This window comes from Rhinoderma darwinii, chromosome 12, assembly GCF_050947455.1.
Source record: "Rhinoderma darwinii isolate aRhiDar2 chromosome 12, aRhiDar2.hap1, whole genome shotgun sequence".
Lineage (NCBI taxonomy): Eukaryota > Metazoa > Chordata > Amphibia > Anura > Rhinodermatidae > Rhinoderma > Rhinoderma darwinii.
The window spans coordinates 65,317,271-65,339,153 of record NC_134698.1 but is presented as its reverse complement, the minus strand read 5'-3'; the positions used below and the strand labels follow the sequence as shown (position 1 = coordinate 65,339,153).

The 21,883-nt window shown below is 41.4% G+C and overlaps 1 protein-coding gene across 4 annotated transcripts in view; it reads right to left on the bottom strand.

The window, feature by feature from the left end:
- Positions 1 to 21,883, bottom strand: part of DAAM1 (dishevelled associated activator of morphogenesis 1) — a 165,972-nt gene that overhangs the window by 34,029 nt on the left and 110,060 nt on the right. For 3 of the 4 annotated variants that reach the window (XM_075843565.1, XM_075843567.1, XM_075843566.1), the window contains 10 exons: positions 21,712 to 21,815; positions 19,996 to 20,062; positions 19,793 to 19,910; positions 17,639 to 17,777; positions 16,238 to 16,296; positions 10,988 to 11,175; positions 9,079 to 9,375; positions 8,269 to 8,376; positions 7,318 to 7,347; positions 4,690 to 4,793 (listed from right to left, as the gene is read on the bottom strand). In XM_075843565.1, coding sequence (XP_075699680.1) covers positions 4,690 to 4,793; positions 7,318 to 7,347; positions 8,269 to 8,376; positions 9,079 to 9,375; positions 10,988 to 11,175; positions 16,238 to 16,296; positions 17,639 to 17,777; positions 19,793 to 19,910; positions 19,996 to 20,062; positions 21,712 to 21,815 — 1,214 coding nt within the window. The remainder of the gene's footprint in view (positions 1 to 4,689; positions 4,794 to 7,317; positions 7,348 to 8,268; positions 8,377 to 9,078; positions 9,376 to 10,987; positions 11,176 to 16,237; positions 16,297 to 17,638; positions 17,778 to 19,792; positions 19,911 to 19,995; positions 20,063 to 21,711; positions 21,816 to 21,883) is intronic. The other variant, XM_075843568.1, reaches the window with a different exon arrangement.

The window sequence follows — 21,883 nt, the reverse complement described above, 5'->3', positions numbered from 1 at the left end:
TGGAACGTTGAGGACGAACTGCACATCTTGAAAACCCAGTCTGTTTTGAAATCCTTGCCCGGGAGAGACCTTGCTGATGCAGAAGAACTACTCTGTGTCTGGTTGCTGTGCTCAGTCTTGCCATGGTTAACCTGTGACATGAAACAGTCTTTCACAACCTCACCTTTGTAGCAAAGTTTGGCTGTTCCTCATCCAGTTTTAAGCCTCCTAACACAGCTCTTTCTATTACAGTTAATAACGGTGTTTCAACCTACATATGAAAACTATGAGTCATCGGTTTGGTATAAATGGTTAATCATACACCCGATTTATAATCCTATAAAATCCATGACTTTGTGCATGTGTACCTAGAAGAATGGATGCTGTTTTGAAGGCAAAGGGTGGTCACACCAAACATTTATTTTGATTTCTCTTCTGTTCATTCACTTTGTATTTAGTTAATTGATAAAAAAAATATTAACACTTCTATTTTTGAAAGCACACTTACTCTGCAGCATTTTTACACAACTGCCTAGAAGTTTTGCACAGTACTGTACCTTGCCAAGTTTAATGATCAGTAAAGCTGGAGGACATTTAGGGGGAAGATAACAAGGGTGATCAGAAGTGCCAGTATAACACAAGACCACTTACTGAGCAGTTAGAAAATGACTTTATAACTAAGATGGTGTTTACTGTTAAGACTAATCTACAGTAAACTTCTAAGGCAAGAGAACCCGGTATTGTGAATAGGCAGGAAATTAATTTTGAACATCTGCAAAACCAAGTATGCCCATGGATGGTGTTGGGTGGTCCTGATAAGCAAACCAGACTCAATCAGTATGTGCATGTTGTAAAAGACGTCCTAAATTTTTGGGAACATAGTATCTAATAGAGTAAAATGCTATATAAGGCCAAGTATTATTGGCAACAAAGAAAATTTGTGGATTGTCCGCGTATTTCACAAACAGACTCCAGTATCAGTCGAATAATTAGTATTGTTTAGTTAGGCAAACACAATTACATGCCAAAGACCATACACATGTCCTCTGCGAAGCACAGAGTCTGATTTCAATATGTTATCACTGACATATTTCTCTTATTGCACACAGAATAGCACACATAGCTGAACAAGAATGTCTCCCGACTCATTGTAATCTGCTCATAGCCAGAGATAAGAAGTTGGGTGTATGAACTTTATGCAGGGTGCAAATGACAAGCCAATCTTCTGGAATCGGCATACCATGTGGTTTGCCTCATTTCTATTTACACTTCTTCATGTCTTTATAATTACACTAATATATAATGTGGTCCATGTTACAGTGAATGGACATCACTATGTAAAAAAATAAATAAATAAAAAAATAATATTTAGAGAGATGTCAGAAGATAGTACTGGTGGGTCTGAGACCAGAGACCACCCCCCACAAATTGTTGGATCAAAGGGCCTGTGGTGCTCTTCAAAGTAAAGATTACAATCATAGATTGTAATCCATATATAGCCAAGAACAAGGTTTTCAATAACTTAAAAGGAACACTAAACCCAAAAACGAATAATAAAAGTAAACAAAAAGAAAAAACTTCTAGTCAACAATCCTGCTGACAGAACGCAGTGTTTGGCTAAGCAATGACTTTGGTTTTTGGTCTTCTATGTCTCTTGCTGCAGCCAGTTGCCTTACAGCCATAGACCGGTTTGTGATAAGGTGGGGGGGTGATCTCCTGGTACACGAGAAATATATAAAAGAAGTCTATATATTATTTGTATCTTCTACATTTAAGCTAGAAGTACATAGCGACTTTGGCTGCTTCTATTGAGAGTAGTGAATTAAGTTGCCGTGCCAATGACATTTAAAAAAATTTGGACTGTCCTGTCGCGCTGGTCGCGACATAGCGATTTTTGCCTTATCTATTCTTAGGCTGGCTTCCCACGTAGCGTAAACGCTGCGGGATTTCCGCAACGGAATGATGTACGGAAATTCCACAGCATTTATTGTAGTAGCAAAGTGGATGAGATTTAACAAATCTCATGCCCACGCTGCGGAAAAAAACGCAGCGTAAATGTTAATAAATTGAACTGTGGTGCAGAATTTAATACCGCAGCATGTAAATTCATGCTGCGTTTTAGCTGATTATATGTTGCGACTTTATCACAGCGATTACGCCACAAAAATTGCAACTCCAGAAAACCCCCCCAAAAAAACATACATACACAGAATGCGCGCCTTCTTCCTGCAGTCCGGCCTCCTGTGATGACGTTTAATCCCATGTGACTACAGCAGCCAATCACAGGCTGCAGCGTCACATGGCCTGCAACGTCATCAAAAGAGGGAGGGGGCAAGTAAGAGTGCTGTTTTAGGCAGCGGAAATTCTGTCTGAAAAACCGCACCCCAATGTGGAAATCCGGCCCCCTGCATAGGTAGCGGATCTGTTGTGGTGGATTTTCCAGTCCAGATTTGCGGGCGAAAAATCCGCAGTGGAAGTCTGTTGCGGACAAGTGAACGAGATTTAAAAAATCATATCGACAGGTCGCTGAACATTTTTTGCACAGAATTTAGAGCATGCTCAATCTGTTCTAGATGTTCACTACGTACAGCACCCATTTTTCATATAAGAGTGAAATACACTATGGAAAATCCGCAACAAATCCGTTACATGTGTGGGTAGCCTTATTGTTCCTTTAAGTGACTAAATATTATTTTAATTGGTTTGGAAGGACAAGAATATAAAAGTTTGTAATAATTTTCAGAAATTTCAACAATCATGAACATATTTAAGCCTCATGCACACTTCCATCACAGTTTTCTCGGCCGTTTTTGACGGATCCGTGTGTCCGTTTTGGTATCCATGTGTACCCAGTGTCTGTTCCGTGTTTCCGTTTTAAACGGACGTTGTGCGTCCGTGTTTCCATTAAGAAAACAGAAGGTATTGAACTTTATTTGAACTTGTCACATGTCCCAGTCTGTGAACTTTGGCACGCCCCGCCTTTGCTAGGGCAACGGATCCGTCAAAAACAGACGGCACGCGGAAGCCTTCTATGTGGTCCGTTTTTTTTGACAGACCCATTGACTTCTATGGGCCCAACGGTCACAGAATCACTGACCAAAGTAGGACATGCTCTACTTTTGACGGAACAACGGATCCGTCAAAATAACGGAAGTGTGAATGGGCCCATTGAAATAAATGGGTTCAGGGTGCTACCAGTGACAAAACCGGATAGCCCCCTGAAGGAAAAGACTGAAGTGGGCATGAGGCCTAAGTCTTGCGCAAATCCAAACCTCGACTGTACTATTCTAACCATATTAGATCTGTTGTGCCGGGAGCTTCTAGAAGATATTTCCTCAGCATTAAGAAAAATCATTAGAAGAATTAAATAAAATACTTCGCTAGTGATCTTTTTGTAACCTTTTTAAACAACAAGGCCTTGAAAAAGTTCCAACAACGTTACAATATTTCAAACAACGAAATGTATTTTCTTCTTATTGACGGACTGACTAGGATTACGATCGCTCAGTGTTGGATCAACAATCTCCCTGTGATCCCGGACATTTCTTGTTTTATTTGCCAGTTAGGTAAAGTACATGATAGGCGAAATATTGTGGTGTACAGGGTAGTTCTACTCATTGAAAACAGATATTGTATAGTTGCTTGGCCAAATGAGGAAACAATGAATATTATGGAGAGGTTAACTGTAACCTATGCAAATATTTATGGAACGTGAGATTGCGGGAAAGTCTGAAGACCTTACTTGCAATTTTCGTAGTCTTAGTTCAAATAATAAATTGAGCTTTCAAGTTCTCTGTAAGGGTAAAGACACACAAAGCAGCCACAAACTAAAAGACCATTCAGTTTTAAATGATTGATGTCCGTGTTTTTTTTTCCTTTTTGCAGGTTAGACTGCCGTTTACCTGCAAAAACGTGTGGACCTTATTTAAGGGTATGTTCACACGTAGTCAACAAAAACGTCTGAAAATCCAGAGCTGTTTTCAAGGGAACACAGACCCTGCTTTTCAGACGTTTTTTTATCAACTCGCATTTTTCGCGGCGTTTTCACGCCGTTTTCTACGTCCGTTTTTGGAGCTGTTTTCATTGGAGTCCATGACAAAACAGCTCCAAAAACGTCCAAAGAAGTGTCCTGCACTTCTTTTGACGAGGCTGTATTTTTACGCGTCGTCGTTTGACAGCTGTCAAACGACGACGCGTAAATAACAGGTCGTCTGCACAGTACGTCGGCAAACCCATTCAAATGAATGGGCAGATGTTTGCCGACGTATTGTAGCCCTATTTTCAGACGTAAAACGAGGCATAATACGCCTCGTTTACGTCTGAAAATAGGTCGTGTGAACCCAGCCTAAGAATTAAGGCCCCATGCACACTACTGTAGATTTCGTCCGTAATCACGGACCCATTCATTTCTATGGCTGACGGAAACCTTCCCGTATATTTACGGGAAGGTGTCCAGGCCGTAGAAACCTTCCGTAAAAGATAGGCCATGTCCTATTTTTTTATTTTACGGACCGTGCTCCCGTTGTTTATAATGGGAGCATGGTCCGCAAATGCTGATGATTGTCCTCAACCGTAATCACGGACTGTGATTACGGGCACGGTCGTGTGCATGGGGCCTTAGCTGGTTAGCGTTACAATCAAACGGCAGCCCGGTGTGCAACCACTTCTTGTGTCCTTACCCGTAATCTTTTCGCTTTATAGAACTCGTACCTGGAGAGAAGAATATTACAGTTCTGCGCCCTCCTTCCATCTATCACAGAAAGCTCTTTCACCTTCTTCGTACTGAGTGTACCATCATTGGAATCTGGCTCTTTCTAAAAATGTAAAAACAAAAACAACTGTGTTAATAGTAATCATTCACTGGTACATAGTGTATAGTGCATAAAAAAGGACCACTAATCCAAAAATATAGTTATAAAAGTCTGATTTTATTGCACAGCAAATAGTAAATTTCATTAGAACTGGTCAGAATATTATCAGGAAGATTTTTAAATTGGTCTGTGTATGTAATAGACAAATGTGTTCGATTTTTCTCCAATTAAATCAGTGCTGTAAACCTCATGCTATGAAATCTAGGTAAACTAGTTCTCTCCTGAAATTGTAATAAGGCGACCCAAAAAAAAAAAAAAAGGCAGTAGGAAAAGCACGTTTTTGAAGAAGGCCAAGAGGAGACCGAGGACTCATGGTCGGCCCATTATAGCAGAAGGCTATCCGTGTGGCCGCCAAAAAACAAACAAACGGGGACTAAGCGGTGCTGTAAGTTTGTTCTGGCAACCAGAGGGGTCACAGTGGTTTGACATTCAGCAAACCCCTTTTAAAAAGGTGAATTCTCTGTTTTTAGAATTGTTGAAAACGTAAATCAAAAATACTTGCCAAATTTTTGTGATTTTATATTTTGGGTTTAGTGGTCATTAAAACAGAAAGTTTAGGTCTGTGTTACTTTTCTGCAGATGAGTAAATGTGAAAACAAAAAAAAAAAAACAACGTATTTACACTCCAACCCAAAATATGTGCATTATGTAGCAAATATTCAGGGTTTACGCCCTTTTTTTTAAAAAAAACAAAACATTTTTTACTTTTTCCATAAGAAGCTTTCTGAGCGGGAGCGATTTTAGTAGTATTCTAGTGGTTTCCTGGCCTTCTCTAAATCCTCACTAGGACAAAAAGTTGACTGGATGTGCCATGCCTGCCTCAGTACATACTGTAAATGTCTGATAGGTGGGTGTCCCCAGAAAAAAGCGGATAAGCAAGGGAGAGTCAGCCACACACACACACACACACACACACACACACGTCTGCAGGACATCTCCGCTATGTTTTATAGTTTGCAAATATTTTAACCAATATCTGTGTTCGTGCTTATTTTAAGGTTAACCGCTTAATCTGAATGGACATAACTAAAGCCGTATCAGCTGCTAAGGGGCCCTAGGGCTGATGGGCCCACAGGTGTAAGAATCTTGTTTTTTTTGTGGGGAAAAACCAGCTAGTAGCATTCTGCCGTCTGTCACTATTATATGCAGATGATCTGTAATATGAAATTACTATCCATCACCTGATTGAGGCTAGAATAAAAGTTATGCCAATTTTTGTATTCCTGCAGTTCAATTTACTGCCAACAAAGAGTAAGGGGCTCAGTTATGACTAACATGGGGTTCCAAGAATTCAATTTATCCATCTACTGTAAAGCTTTGCAAATAAATTATCCTCATCATCCTTAAAGGGAATGGTCCAGTTTAGACGACATATTTTTAGATACCCTGTTAAAGAATTGTTGATAGAGGGGGGGGGGGGGTCCTCTGTAATTGCTCATTCTGGCCAACCGATGAGGATCCTGAACATAGAGCGTCTCTTGCTCTGGAGGACCTGTCCTCTCCTGTATTACAGGCAACTCATTGATTTGAATGGACACTGTAATGCTTAATTTCCCCTCTGGTGGTGCTGCATTGAAACTGATCACTTACTGCCGGGTTTCCCCACAGATTACAGCGGATCGCTGGGGTTCCAACAGGGGGACACTGTGTTTTGCTTAAAGGTAGGTATTGTGCTAAGCGGAGAACTCCATTAATAATAAATTTGAGGCACTACTAAAGTCATCCCCATGTCAGACGGCAAAGTATGTATAAGTTAAAGGTGAAGAATTAGCTTTGTTATAAATGTATATGCCTTAAAAAAGAAAAACTGAATACGGTACCAGAGCACTGAATGTCTCTTCTCAAGAGTGTGTGTGTGCAAAAGACATCCTCTTAACACATGATAAGGAAACCCTACGACGACTTCAATTGCTTCTTCTCTACAATATTTATGTTGGATTGTGTATGAAGAACATAAAAGGAAGATGTCTGCACATTGCTATTTTGCTATTGACCCGTCACTTCTTTCTGTCATCATGTCTAGCTGCACATATAAGATAAGAAATTCCAGGCAGACATTGAGTGGAAGCCATGACTGATTTAAAAAAAAAAAAAAAAAAAAAAAAGCGGGGGAGGGGTAATTTTTAAAGCCAATCGTTTATTTTAATCAAAATTAAAAAATGTACAGAAAAAAAAAAAAAAGAGAAGGCTGATGAAAACGGACAGGAATAGGACCGGTACTATAATTTTCAGAACGTACCCACAGATCCGCCAAAAAAACAACTGATGTGTGCGTGGCCCCATAGAAGGAAGTGGGTCAAGTGTGCCATCAGTTTAAAAAAAACGGACAGCACACTGAAGAATTTCACTGAAGTCAGTGTATGCACAAAACGCGTAACTGGTACACTGCTCTTTTATATCCAACCATTGCCACATTCTTGCAGTTAATATCATATACCAGAAGTGGCAGCAGCAGCAGCGACCTTACCTGCTTGATGCCGTTGTTCATGGAGAAATCCTGTAGCCGTATCAGCAGCCAAGCATGGGAAGAAAGGCAATCATTGCGTGCAATTCAGCGGTGGCAGCAAATTAAGAGATAAGAGATAGAAAGTGGCCAAAGCAGATCAGCAACACTTAGTACGTTTTAAATAGATGCTTTGCAGAAAAGAGTCATTGGGTAAATCTACAGTGAAGTACATGTATTGTGAAAGCAAATCATCAGCAAAGAGAATCTACAGGATTCACAGACATTCAATGAATTGTAAATATCATGCACGGGCGGGATTAAGGGCGCCTCTAAATCTGCTGCATCCCTACCAATTAGAAACATGGACACGCAACAGTAAGTAAACATAACCTGTGCAATATATTAATCGTATAAACCTAAAGACTTCATGCAAAAGGCAGAGCTACTTACTAGTGGTCATTTAACACTGTATTATGAAGACGTGCTCCCCAAAAGGCAACGCTTTTAGAAGAGAATACCTCCATAACACAGCATGTCACATTTTTTATTCGGTCTGATTTCGTATGAAATCCCACAGAAAAAGCCCCACTATAAAACCACAGGCATACAGAAGTACAGTGGGGGTGCCATATTACGACTCCATACAACTGAGCGTGTACAGGGCAGTAATAAGTGTTCTTACTATAGTTAGATATATGTATCTCTCTATTATACATATAACTTACTCTGAATGTAATAAATGAAATAGATTTAGCGTATACTCTATAAAGATAAACACCAGTGGAAAGATAACCTGAAGGGTAGGAACAATCAAATTTATTGTAGTAGTTAGAACCTCATATTACATTATCTTCTATACTAGGATAATGCATACAAACAAAAAAAGCGCTAGTTCAGAGGTAACGTGCTTTTCTGCAGGTCATAAAACCCTAAATTCTAAATGAGTCATGGGAAATTGTGAAGCGAGTTTACCTGTGGTCTTTGGTATGCTGAGAAGGTCCGTTCAATGTCTTCCAGATCTAAAATTTTGAACACCTTGGTGTCATCAATATCAACCCAGAGAGTTCCTTCCAGTTTGTTCTAAGAAAAAAATAAATAAATAAATAATTTTTGGGGTAAAGTATGGACATGCTAAGGGTCTGTTCACACGGTTTAGGGTTGAAGCAGAAAAATACGAGGCCGATTTCAAGAGAAAACACTCTAAATCCGGAAGTTTTTGGAACAGATTTTCCAAAGCGTTTTTCTTTTTTAAAGCGTTTTTTGATGCTTATTTTGAGTTTTTGTTTTTTTTGGGTCAATGGAAAATAAACTTGTAAAACGCCTTAAGAAATGACATGACTTCTTTTTACGATGCATATTTTTATGCGACATATCTCAATTTAGCGGTGTGCAAATACGCCTCATCTGAACTACATGGCGTATTTCCTATTGAATTCAATAGCTGCTGTTTCTAGGCATATTGCAAGTATATTTAGAGGCTTATTACGTGCCAAATTAAAACTGTAATTTGCCGTTGTGAACATAGTCCAAGAACGATTATTCCTAAAACCAGCACGTAAAGGAGTTTCACCATAGACATTTATGGCATATCCACAGGACATCGTTGTAAGAACAGGGTCCCCTGAAGACTTATGGGCTACTTTAAAGGTTATTTTGGGGATATGTTAACATATAGAAGTGGTTGGTATTTTCCTAAATAGGGACATATATACTCAAAAATAATTAACATATTCCCATTCTTTTTGAATTACTGTAGGAGTGTACGGTTAATAGCACTTGTACCTCTGAAAGCTTATTCCAGTTGAAGGATTTAAGTGGGTTGGTTGGCTGAGGAATATTTTTCTTTTTCAGAGATGAACCTAGAAGTCCAGGAGCTGCAGACATAAATCCTAATCGTGGAGCTCCTGGTGGTGCAGGCGGAGCTCCTGGGGGTGGAGGTGGCGGTGGTGGAGGAGCCATTCCGAAAAGTGGAGGTGGTGGCGGTGGAGGCATCTTATTTCCAGGAGGCAACGGTACTGGACCGCCTGGGGCTCCTGGTGGAGGAGGCGGCCCTCCCGGAATGGGAGCACAGACTGCTCGCTGAGAGAGAGAGAAAAAAAATAAAATTATGAATCTACTGAATACAATATTTACAAATATTTCATGGTAATGATTTCCAATTCTTTAGAACAATTTCACCCAAAAGTCAGTGAGCTTATTATAAAAAATGGCATCTATCAGTAGGACCCATTTAACTATAAGGCCACATGCACACGATGCTTATGTGCGGATTTTCCTGTGGCAAATCCGCAGCGTAACACCCAATGCACACGACCTAGTTCGGGCCATGAAGAACAGTCCGAGTGTCAGCCGCATTACCCACTCCGACCGCGGTACAGGTGGATGCGGCCGACGCTCGGACCACTTTTTACAGCCTGAACTCGGTCGTGTACAAAGGATGTAATACAGTACCAGCAAAGGAAATGAGATTTCAACTAACCTCATCTATAACCTCATCTATAAGTTGCAGAATTTTTTCATGTAAATTGACAAGCGGTGTCGTTTAAAAAAAAAAATAATCAAGCAGTTTGTCAATTTATCTTATATTTCCGAGGTGGAAATGCATGTGACAAGTTTATTAAATAATAATAATTATAAAAAAAAGCACCAAAACCCACAGCATAAAATCTGCACCTGTGTCTGCATTAAAATGTAAAATCCCAACCGAACATCGCATCAAAAAGCGCAATATTAAAGGGGTTGTCCAGGCTGGGGACTGTTTTTCATACTAATGACCTATCCACAGGATAGGTCATCAGTATACCTTTGGTGGAGGTCAAACACCCAGACCTCGCACAGATCAGCTGTTCCGGGGCCGAAGCTATGCAGTGGTCTGTGCCAGAAGCAGAAGGCTCCAGTCACTGAATAGCGACCATGATGGGTTACAGCAACTCTGCTCTTATTGACCTGAGGAGTAGAGCTGCAGCACGACCGCTATACTTCCGGCACTAACCACTGTATAGCTTACGGAACAGCTGATCGCTACGGGTCCGGGTGTCTGACCCCCACCAATCATATACCGTGATAGGTAGACCATATGAAAATCAGTCCCCAGTCTGGACAACTCACTTAAGTGTGGATTTTACCTGTGTAATTACCTGCATTTAGTTGCGGTTTTGATGCAGATTTTCTGCATTAAACTCTGCAACATGTGCATGTAGCCAAAGATGTCTTAAAGCAACACTACAGTGTTAAGGCTACGGCTACACTGGGTCTTTGGCTGCGACACGGGTGGTGTGGCCAAAGATTGCAGTGTTGCCATGCCTGTATCGCAGGAAATTAAAGTCAATGTGGCAGAGTTGCGACCTGCGGGTTGCCGTGACCCGACTATCGAAAGATATCCAAACCGTTTGGATTTTTTGCAACTATCAAGTGGCGGCAACCGCTTGCGATGCAAGAAGGGTGACAGCGATATTTGGCCACGTGACCCATGTTGCCACCAAAGTCGCCCGTGTACCCCTAGCCTTAGCTGTAAGTCCCAGAGATCTCCATTAAGAGACTGAATTGTCAAAGGACATACAATACAACGTTTCAGCACATTCAACTAATGCGGTTGTGTAAAACGGGGAAAATCCTTTCATTTCACCCAAATGTTAATTTGACAAGTTCTACAAGTGTAATAAATAGTAACGTTAATGTAGGGTTTTCTTACACTGTTCAGCTCCTGGATTTGTGCTGCGAGTTCTACCACCTGCTGTTTCACTTGCTTGCACTCACTAGACTCCTTTTCTAGCTTCTCCTTCATCTTGTTCAGAGTCTGCATCATCTCCTCTTTCTCCTGAGTCTTTGCATCACATTCTCGCTCCTTCTTCTCCAGTTTCTGCTGTAGCTCATGGTGCTCTGGAATGGGATAAATGTGAAAGTGACGGGATCTGCTGCTTTCTCTTAAGATTATGGGCTTAGCATGCAATAATATGTTAATTTTGTTTTCATAGGATTTAATAAGATTCATTTCATAGCAAGGATGCTTCAGTTCTAAGGAAAACCAATCATTAAAGAACAGTGAAGCTGGGCATAATAATAATTTATATAGCGCCAACATATTACGCAGCACTTTACAATTTAGAGTTAACATAAACCGACAATATCAGACATTACAAAGTGACATTGTTAATTTACAATTCAGACAGGAGGATTGAGGACCCTGCTCGCAAGAGCTTACAATCTATGAGGAAATAAGGGAGACACAAAGTGTAACAGTGTGTGTTCAGTACAATGGTTCGGCCATCTTTTATACACATGGGGTGGTAACATAAAGCTGCATGAGCCGGTCACCAGCCGGTATCCGTGTATGACGGACCTGAAGTGCATTAGGGTGAAGGGAGTGTGAGGGAATCTTATTCTGATGACTAATCTATAAGGGGGCCAAGGAAAGGAGTCCAATTAGGGAATGTTATAGGCCTGTCTAAAAAGATGTGTTTTCAGGGCACGTTTAAAACTGTGAATAATTCTGGAGACGGGAGTGGGAGGTTCGGATTATGGAGGATCTTATTCTAAGGTCTTTGGCAGAATGAAGAGCCCGAGTAGGGTGGTGGACAGAGATGAGGGAGGAGATGTAAGGATGTGCAGCACTGGGGAGAGCTTTGTGGGTGAGAGTAACAAGTTTGAATTTAATTCTGAAGGGAATGGGCAACCAGTGCAGTGACTGGCACAGGGTAGAGGCGTTGGTGTAGCATTTGGTCAGAAAGATGAGACTGGCTGCTGCATTGAGGATCGATTGGAGAGGGGAGAGTTTAGAGCAGGGAAGACCGACTAGTAATGAGTTACAGTAGTCAAGACGAGAGTAAATCAGAGCAACAATGAGAGTTTTGGCGGTTTCCTCAGTAAGAAAAGGGCGGATTCTGGAGGTGGTTTCTGAGGTGAAAATGACAGGAGCGTGGAAGTGATTGAACGTGAGGAGTAAAGGTAAGGTCGGAGTCCAAACTAACCCAGAGACAGCGGGCGTGCTGCTTAGGAGTGATGATAGTGCCACACACAGAGATGGAGACATCAGGTTTAGGGAGGTTAGTAGATGGTGGGAACACAAGGAGCTCAGTTTTAGAAAGATTCTGTTTCAGATCAAGAGAGGACAGGATGATAGAGACAGCGGACAGACCATCACTGGTGTTTTGTATTAGAGCAGGGGTGATGTCACAGGATGAGGCATATAATTGGGTGTCATCAGCGTAGTGATGGTACTGGAAGCCAAAATCTGCTGATAGCTTGTCCAATAGGCGCTGTGTAGAGAGAAAAGAGGAGCGAACCTAGGACTGATCCCTGAGGAACCCCGATAGCAAGGGGAAGAGGAGAAGAAGTGGAACCAGCAAATGACACACTGAACGAGCGGTCAGAGAGATGGGAGGAAAACCAAGAGAGCAGTGTCTTTAAGGCCAATAGAGAGGAGCATGTTAAGTGGGAGTTTGTGGTCTACAGTGTCAAAGGCTGCAGAGAGATCCAGAAGAATCAGGAGAGAGGATTTACCATCTGATTTAGCCGCCAAGAGATCATTTGAGACTTTTTAGTAAGGGCAGTTTCTGTGGAGTGTAGAGTGCGGAAACCAGATTGTAAGGGGTCTAGAATGGAATTAGCAGAGAGATAGCAGATAAGGCGAGAGTAGACCAAGCGTTCCAGGAGTTTGGAGATGAAGGGGAGATTAGAGACTGGTAGGTAGTTAGCAGCGCTGGATGGGTCAAGAGTTGGTTTTTTCAGTAATGGGTTTATAATGGCATGTTTAAAAGAGGAGGGAAAGATACCAGAGGAAAGAGGGAGGTTAAAAAAAAAGTCAGGTGACTAGTGACAGCCGGGGAGAGGGACTGGAGGAGGTGTGACGGGATAGGATCACTAGGACAGGTAATGGGACGAGAAGAGAGGAGCCTAGAGACGACTTCTTCTGTTATTGGATCAAATGCTGAAAGTGAAGAAGAGTGAGTGCGGGAGGGAAGGGGATCGATGTTACTCGGGGACTGGGAGATAATATCATGCCAGATATTGTCAATTTTAACTTTAAAATAAGTGGCCAGGTCTTCAGCACCGAGATCTGTGATGGGTGTCTGCACTAAAGGACTAAGGAGGGAGTGAAAAGTATCAAATAGAACGTTTTGGATTATTAGTGTCGAGATGAGAGGTGAAATAGACTTGTTTGGCAGTTTGAAGAGCAGAGTTGGAAATTTTGAGCATAAATTTGTAATGGAGGAAGTCTGCAGCCAAAAGCGATTTTCTCCAGACTTTCGGCACATCTGTAGCACCGCTGAAGAAAGCGGGATTGAGGCGTGTGCCAGGGTCGTCATCTTTGTCGGGTGGTTCGGAGTGTAGGGGGGGCTGCTTCATCCAATGCATTCTTGAGAGTGTTATCGTAAAGTTTGGCAGCCAGATTGGGACAGGAGAGGGAAGAGATAGGGGACAATGAGGACTGTAGACTGTTTATGAGTTGCTGAGTGTTAATGGCATGTCGATTTCTGCATGTCTGATACGTAGACATGACCCGAGGAGGCAGAGTATATTTGATAGTAAAGGAGAGAAGGTTGTGGTCAGAGAGCGGGACAAGAGCGTGAATAGAAAAGAGAAAACCGCTCCTGATTTTCAGACTTTGTTTAGCAACTCGCGATTTTCGTGGCGTTTCTTGCGCCCGTTTTTCAATAGAGTCAATGAAAAACTGCTCCAAAAACGGCTCAAGAAGGGACATGCACTTCTTTTTCCGCAGCCGTTTTTTTCCGCGGCCGTTTTTTTTTTTTAACAGAACGCCGTTTTCCCATTGCAATCAATGGGCAGATGTTTGGAGGTGTTCTGCTTCTGATTTTTCGGCCGTTTTTGGCCTGAAAAACGTCCGAAAATAAGCCACGTGAACATATCCTTAGTAAGTTGTGACCGACCTAGGGAAGAGGTTAAAGATAGAAACTGGGAGGCAGATGGGGAGATTGGGTTATCAATGGGGATGTTGAAGTCACCCATAATGAGTGGGTATTTCAGAGGATAGAAATTGTGGAAGCCACGCAGCAAAATGATCCAGGAATTGGCGGGGTGAACCCGGGGGACCGTAGACAACTGTCACTCGGAGGGAAAAAGGGTGAAAGAGTCTGAGGGTGGGGACTTAAAAAGAGGGAAATGTGAGTGAGGGGACCGGGGGAATGACCTGGAAGGTGCAGTGTGGGGAAAGAAGTATACCTACTCCTCCATCAAGGGTTTGTTGTCAGGTCTGGGGGACTGAGAGAAGTGGAGACCACCATAAGATAGGGCAGCAAGGTCAGACAGCTGTAGCCATGTTTCTGTAAGAGCCAGAAGGTTGAGAGAGTTAGTAAAGAATAAGTCATGAATAAAGGTGAGTTTGTTGCCCACGGACCGGAGAATTCCAGAGCGCACAGTTAAGAGACAGGAGAAGACAAGAAATGTTGAGGAGATTTGCAGGGTTTCTATGTGTGGCAGGTAAGTGGTTGAGCTTGGCAGAAGAAAAGGGAGGTCCAGGGTTGGGAGAGATGTCCCCTGCAGCTAGTAGCAGGAGAATGGAAAGAGACAGCAGATGGTTCAGTGATGAGAGCGACCTTTGTGTTGAGCAGTGGGATGAGATGGGTTAAGATGATTCAGCAGAGTGAATAGTGCATGGGAGCTGTACATGGGCGAGGGAAGGAGAGAGGGACTTATGTGGACAGAATTGACTAAAGGGCCAAATGGGCGGTAGGCTTGTAAACCAACAGCTACAACGAAGAGTGAGGCAGTAAACCTGTTGCGATGGTTTGGTCGTAGGAAACGGAGATAAATTCCTGAAGTATTAATTATAATGTATGCAAGTTTGTTTAGTCCACACAGCTTACCTGTCACTTACCCTGTCTAACTGCCATGTAAAACTGCCAGGACACTTTGCCAATATGACATGTATAACTGCCAGGACACTTTGCCAATATGACACTTGGCAGAAGTCATCTCTGTCTATCATGCCACCCATGCACGAGTGCCTTCCCCTTATGCTACATCTAAATTTACAGGGAAAATGCTCAGATCTAGGCCTAATTAAGCTCGTTCAGCTGTTAGACTAGAATAGTATCCGTTTAATGGATATGTCGTAAATGCTCATGACCCAAGTTTATAATGGTATTCTCTAATCGGATAGGTCATGGACTATGGTGATGGATGCCACTATTAGGGCATCCGTCACAGCATGCATTTAACGTATATGTCAGGAGCTGTTCCTGGCGTATAAATCAAACAAACAGTGCAATAAACGTGATGTGAAGGAAAGTTAAGTTGAGAGTTCACGGGCCAAAAAAAAGAAAATAATAATTTAAATAAATTGGTGTCATTTCTTTTTAGGAATCATGTAGGTGGCAGGGTTTCTGGGGTCTGTCCAAGAATAGTATGGCGTCATGCATTAGAGCCGTTTCCCACTGCATTTTATCCCTTCATTGAATGTGCACAATGGGAAAGCTCAGGAAACGTATGTGCAGGGATCTCACTGACTCCATGGAGCTGCTGCCTGGTCCCAGTCACTCTGTCTACATGACTGCTTACATTACACTTCCCTCTCCTCTGCCCTAAAAGAGGGAGCCTGCCTACAGAAATCCATGCCGATGCTGCTGTGATCACAGAACTTTATAAACTAGCACGTTCCCTATACAGACAGCTTTATAATATGTTAGGTTAAGATATACAAGTTATAGCTATCTAGTTAAAACTATATCTGTCAGCAGGGAGGAAATAATTCAAGTCTCCACCTACTCTGCCCATATGGAAATAAATGGAGTGTGCAGCCTGCAAGTGAATGAAGAAAATAAATAGCATAAAGCACAATTTTTTTTAAAAATTCTAGTTTAGAAACTTTGCCAAATGAGGTGCATATCTTAAGGAGGTTCCCAAGTCTATCATCGGAGGTACAATTTCAGGACAGATATGCTCACCTATTGGTATGTAATCCTAATGTGTATTACACATTTACCTTTTCGCATCTTTTCAGCCTGTTCCTTCCACTGTTTCACTTCATTCTCATTTACCAGCCTGTGTGAACAACAAAGTAACCATGAAAGTCATTGTGAACTAGATGACTTAAAACAAATTTTTGAAAAAAGGTAAATTTAAAGGGAACCTGTCACCAGCATTTGACCTATTAAACCAGCAATACCAGGTGGTAGTGGTTGAAAAATCATTTCTATATAACTTATAATTATCTTATAAGGAGGCTCTGTAGCTTTAGTATTCAGCTTTTTAGTGTTCCCACACCGTATGCTAATAAGCATAAAAGAGTCATATCTTCGTTTGAAAAGAGTCATATCTTCATTCCTCAAGTCTTTCCGCGTTTCCCCGGCCTCCTTACTTTTGATTGACAGCTCCTCGCCATCCCCCAGCACACACAATCCTGCGCTTGTGTATGGATGTCCTCTTCTGGTGTGTGCCGAAAAAGTGACACCGGATTATTACGATAAAAAGCGTCAAATGTTTGCAGACCGTTATTTACAGTCGGATGAGGAGTTTAGGAGAGGGGATAACGCCAATGAACTTTTCATATCAGCGGCCAGTGAGGGATAAGTAAAGTTCAATAGGTGAAATGCTGGTGACAGGTTCCCTTTAAGGATGAACAAACAAATACTGATGTATAACACTAGGTAAGACAACTAGCCATCCTCGACCATCTAAAGACCTCCAGTGCAGTTGGGATCAGAGCTTTATAATTTCTCTGGGATCACTAAGGACCTCAATAGTGCAGGGAGAATTGCTCTATATAGATCTACCAATACACCCTGATTGTTATCCCCAGCTGAGAAATTCACAAGGGTCGGGCTATCCCAATACCAAGCCCCAGATTAAGTCCCATCAGTGTCTAAGACTCTTCAATAAGTAGTCACAAAAATGAGTAAATAGCTACATAAAAAAAAATTAAGTCTTGCTTCACACCATGATCAGGGTCTACTATGAGTGCGATGGTTTGAAATCGTATGCCCTAGGTGTACTGTATGCAACTAAGTCTATATAGTTGCATACATCTAAAATGTACGACCCCCCCCCCCCCCCCAAAAAAAGAAAAATGTATACCACATAAGGTACAAACACGTTCGACATAGTTGGGAGAATTTCCGGGTATATACACTTACCCCCAGAGTGTTAACCTAGCCTGATAATGATACCTAGGAGTGACCCAGATGTAGCCAAAAACTACTGCTGTGCCCATAAATTCTCTATCACTTTGACCTTGTAGGGAACATTTTTATGGATGTTCCCAATATAATTCTACAACAAGCAGCTTGACCTTGCATAAAAAAAATATTTTTTATTTTTTTAAGTTCATTTTATCTGTGTGAATTGACAAAAACATTACTGGAATAAGACAATGCTATGATCTTACATTCTAACTACATTTTTGACATTGAAATTTTCCAGAGGAGAGCTGTCAGGATCTTGCCCTTTGTCGTTTTGGATCACGATTTGCTGAACTATCCGATCCAGAAGGAGCCAGTAATGTACAGTATTGCCACTTCTTTTATCTATTTAAAAAAGGACAAAAGAGACAAAGACATTCAATTGTAATGTTCAATAAATATTTTATTCTTCGAGGACAAGGGTATAACCTTCAGCCAGCAAAGTAACAGATAATTTTTTCTTCTGAGAACACGATAAGTTAACAATTGACATCAACGGTCATCAAGAACGTTCTATAAATAATCATCATGTAACAAATATGTAGTAGAGAGAGAATTAACGGAGCGAGCCAAGAAGACAAATTTATCGTGAGCTCGGTGCCAGGTTGAGGTTTTTTTAAGGGTATGTTCACACGCTTAGCAAAATAAGTCTGAAATTACGGAGCTGTTTTCAAGCGAAAACAGCTCCTGATTTTCAGACGTTTTTGTAGCAACTCGTGTTTTTCGCGGCTTATTTTACGGCCATTATTAGAGCTGTTTTTCAACGGAGTCAATGAAAAACTGCTCCAAAAACGTCCCAAGAAGTGACATGCACTTCTTTTTCGCGGACATCTTTTTATGCGCCGTATTTTGACAGCTACGTGTAAAATTACACCTCGTAGGAACAGAACACCGTAAAACCCATTGCAAGAATTGGGCAGATGTTTGTAGGCGTATTAGGGGCGTTTTTTCAGGCGTAATTCGAGGCGTAAAACGCCCAAATTACGTCTGAAAACACTGCGTGTGAACATACCCTAAGACTTGACTTTTAATTGTACTGTGTTACATAGTTTGAAGGTTTGCAGAAAGACATGTTCAAGTGCAACAAGGGGAAAGGGAGGGCTAAATCTTAACTTTGTTTCCACCTATTGATCCAGAAGAGGGCAAAAAAACTCCACAAGGCATGCGCCAATCTGTCCTAAAGTGACAAAAGACCTTCCTGATCCCAAGTGGCAATAAGAGTGGATGAACATTCAAGGGAATGTAAGAAATTACATATTTAAAATCAGCCTTTTTTATAAACCTTTTTAAAAATTATTGTCTTTTTCTACGTGACTACTAAAATAAAATAAAAAATAAATCCGGAAATATTTCAGGTGTTCACAATGGCCAGTAGAGCTCACAAAATAGGCTATGTATGGTTTTTTTCTAGCTCACTCGTATGCTGTGCTGTGTAGACTAGGACAGGATCATCAGAGTCATCTCATCAATGAACGATGACCGCTCTATTGTACTGCTAGAGGCAAAAATAAGGCAGAACACTATACCGACAGATAAGCCTCAGTATCCATGTGTCACTTCCTGGTCTTTGGGGTACTCTAATCTCGAGGAAGATATAGTTAGTAGTTTATGGACAGTAAAAGGGTTTGTACCGAATATATATTTTGATTTTAAAAATCTAATTCATTGAGAACTTTAGAATTCCCCAAAAAATAAAATAAAACACACCACTAAAAAAGACAAAAAACACATGCAGCATCCATAGAATTGATGCCGTACATTGTGTCCTCCCTCCAAGTCTGCGCAATATACAGTTTCCCCACTGTGGCCTTGTCTCATAAGGACACAGGAGGATGAATAATTATAATCGTAGTGTTGCAGTAAAACAAAGCTAAAACATAATAAAAATGTTATATGGTCTAGCTTTATTTGAGAAGCACTAGCTCCAGAACTAAGGGCCTGTTCACATCAGCGTTGCCCTTCAGTTTAGGGGTTCCGTCGGGTTAACCCCTCAACGGAAAGGCGATCTGAAACCTCCGCTGCAGTTTCCCTCACCACTGAGCTCAATGGTGACGGAAACATTGCTAAAGGTTTCCGTCGTTTTTGACGGAATCAATAGCGCATTCGACTGAGCTATTGCTTCCGTCAAAACGACTAAACCCTGTCACAACGGCGACAAACGGGAACCATTAGCAAAGTATCCGTTACCATGGATATCAATGGTGAGGGAAATGGGAGCCAAGGTTTCAGTTTGCCTTTCCGTTGAGGGGTTAACCCGACTGAAACCTCAGACGGAACCCCTCAGCGGAAAGGAACGCTGATGTGAACACACCCGAAGTGATTGATCTGCAGCGCATTACATTAACAGTTCACGTACTTACAAGGCATTTGGAGGCAATGATGAAGTATAGACACAAAGTGCGGATAGGATTCGGAGTGCGTTATCCTCTTCCTTACCAGCTCAAACATCTGAGTTGCACTTTTAGTGTCTATGTGGACCTGTACAAATAGAAAATACAGTATAAACCAGAGGTAGTGAAGAATTCTAGGTTATCTACGAAATTCTAAACATCAGAACACTCACCAGGTCAAATCTTTTGGCAAATTCAAGTTCATCTTCATTTCTCAGCATCTCAAAAAAATCTAAATGCCTACAAGTTAGAAAAGGGAATAATTGGATGTGGTTATAGGTATGTTTTTTAAATACTCATTTTTATTGAACCCCTTCCCTCCACAGCCATTTTTCGGATTTTCACTTTTTTCCTTCCCACCTTCCAAAAGTCTTTATTTTTTTCGTCGATATAGCGGTATGAGGGCTTGTTTTTGCGGGACGAGTTGTCGATTTTCAAGATGCCATTTACTGTACTATATAATGTACTGGGAAACTGGAAATAAATTCTTTGTGGGGTGGAATGGTAGAAAAAAAAAGCTATTCCTCCATTTTCTTTTTTTAGGGGTTTTATTTTTATGGCGTTCACAGTGTGGTAAAAATGACACGTTACCTTTCTTCTGGAGGTCAATAAGATTACAGCGATATCAAATGTATATCGTTTTTTTATGTTTTACCATTTACAAGGAAAAAAACTTGATTGTTAAAAATAAATTGTTTTGTGTCTCCATATTCAGTCATAACTTTGTTTTTCAGTCGATTAAGCCCTTGTACCGCTAATTTTTTGCGGGGGGGCAATCTGTAGTCTCTACTGGTACCATTTTGGGGTAGATGAGACTTTTAGATAACTGTTTATTTAACTTTTTGTGGGAGATGTGATAAAAAAAAATGCGATTCTGGCACTTTTTTTTATTTTTTATTGCATTCACTGTGTGGGTTAAATAGTGTTATATTGTAATAGTTCAGACTTATGGACGTGGTGATACCAGATATGTTATCTTTTCTACACTGTTTGGGGGAAAATGTTTTTGGTTTTGTTTAAATGTATTTAAAAACGAAGGGCTCATTCAGATGAGCATGTAATAACGTCCGTATGACGCCCGTTAAAACAACGGCTGACACACTGACTCATGTATTTCAATGGGGCCGTTCACACGACCGTTGTTGCAACGGAGCATGTGAAGGGTCCATGAAAAATAGGACAGGTCCTATTCTTTTTCGCTCTAGTCTACCGGGGATGCGTGCAGATTTTCACGTCTGAAGTTGGCCACGTTAGTGTGAATGTAGCCTAACTGTATTTAACTTTTTTATTAATCCCTTTAGGGGACTTGACCCAGCGATCATTCGATTGCTGGCACTATATACTGCAACACTAATGTATTGCAGTATATTGTTATTTTGACAGGCTCTTTTCATGGCAGGGCTTCATAGGAGTTCAAAGATGGCATACCTGGGGGCCCTCATTGGGCTTCCAGGCTGCCATGACTATCATCGGCACCCCGCGATTGCATCGTGGGGGGGGGGGGGTGAGCCGACGGAGGGGGCCGCCACCCTCTAACTCCTTAGATGCCGTGATCGCAATTGAATGCACCATTTAAGGGGTTAAACGGGCGGAATCAAAGTGATCTTTGATTCCGCTCGCTGCAGTGAGGTGACGGCTGTATTACACAGCCATCACCCGCCAAGTATGGAGCGAGCTCAGCCCGTGAGTCCGCTCCATAACTTCCCTTTAATGCTACACAGTTACTGGTGTCACATGCGGCTTGGAGAAAGTCTTGTGGATATACAAGGTTTCTGAGGTGCGGTAATGGTGCGTGTGAATATACACGAGTAACATAAAATAGAATAATCTGCAAAAATGTACAATAGTTTGGGCTGTACAAAATAATAATAATCTGTCCAATAGGTTACCTGTCTAGTGTAGAATTGTCATGTTCCCGGAGCTTGTCAATTACTGGCTGAATCCCCAACATTAGAAATTCGTATCGGAGATGAAGTCGGAAATCTAAGCTGTCCTTAAAACAGAAAATACGAAACTTTTGTTACTAAGCACTTTTCATGCATCAGTTTAATGCAAGAAAAC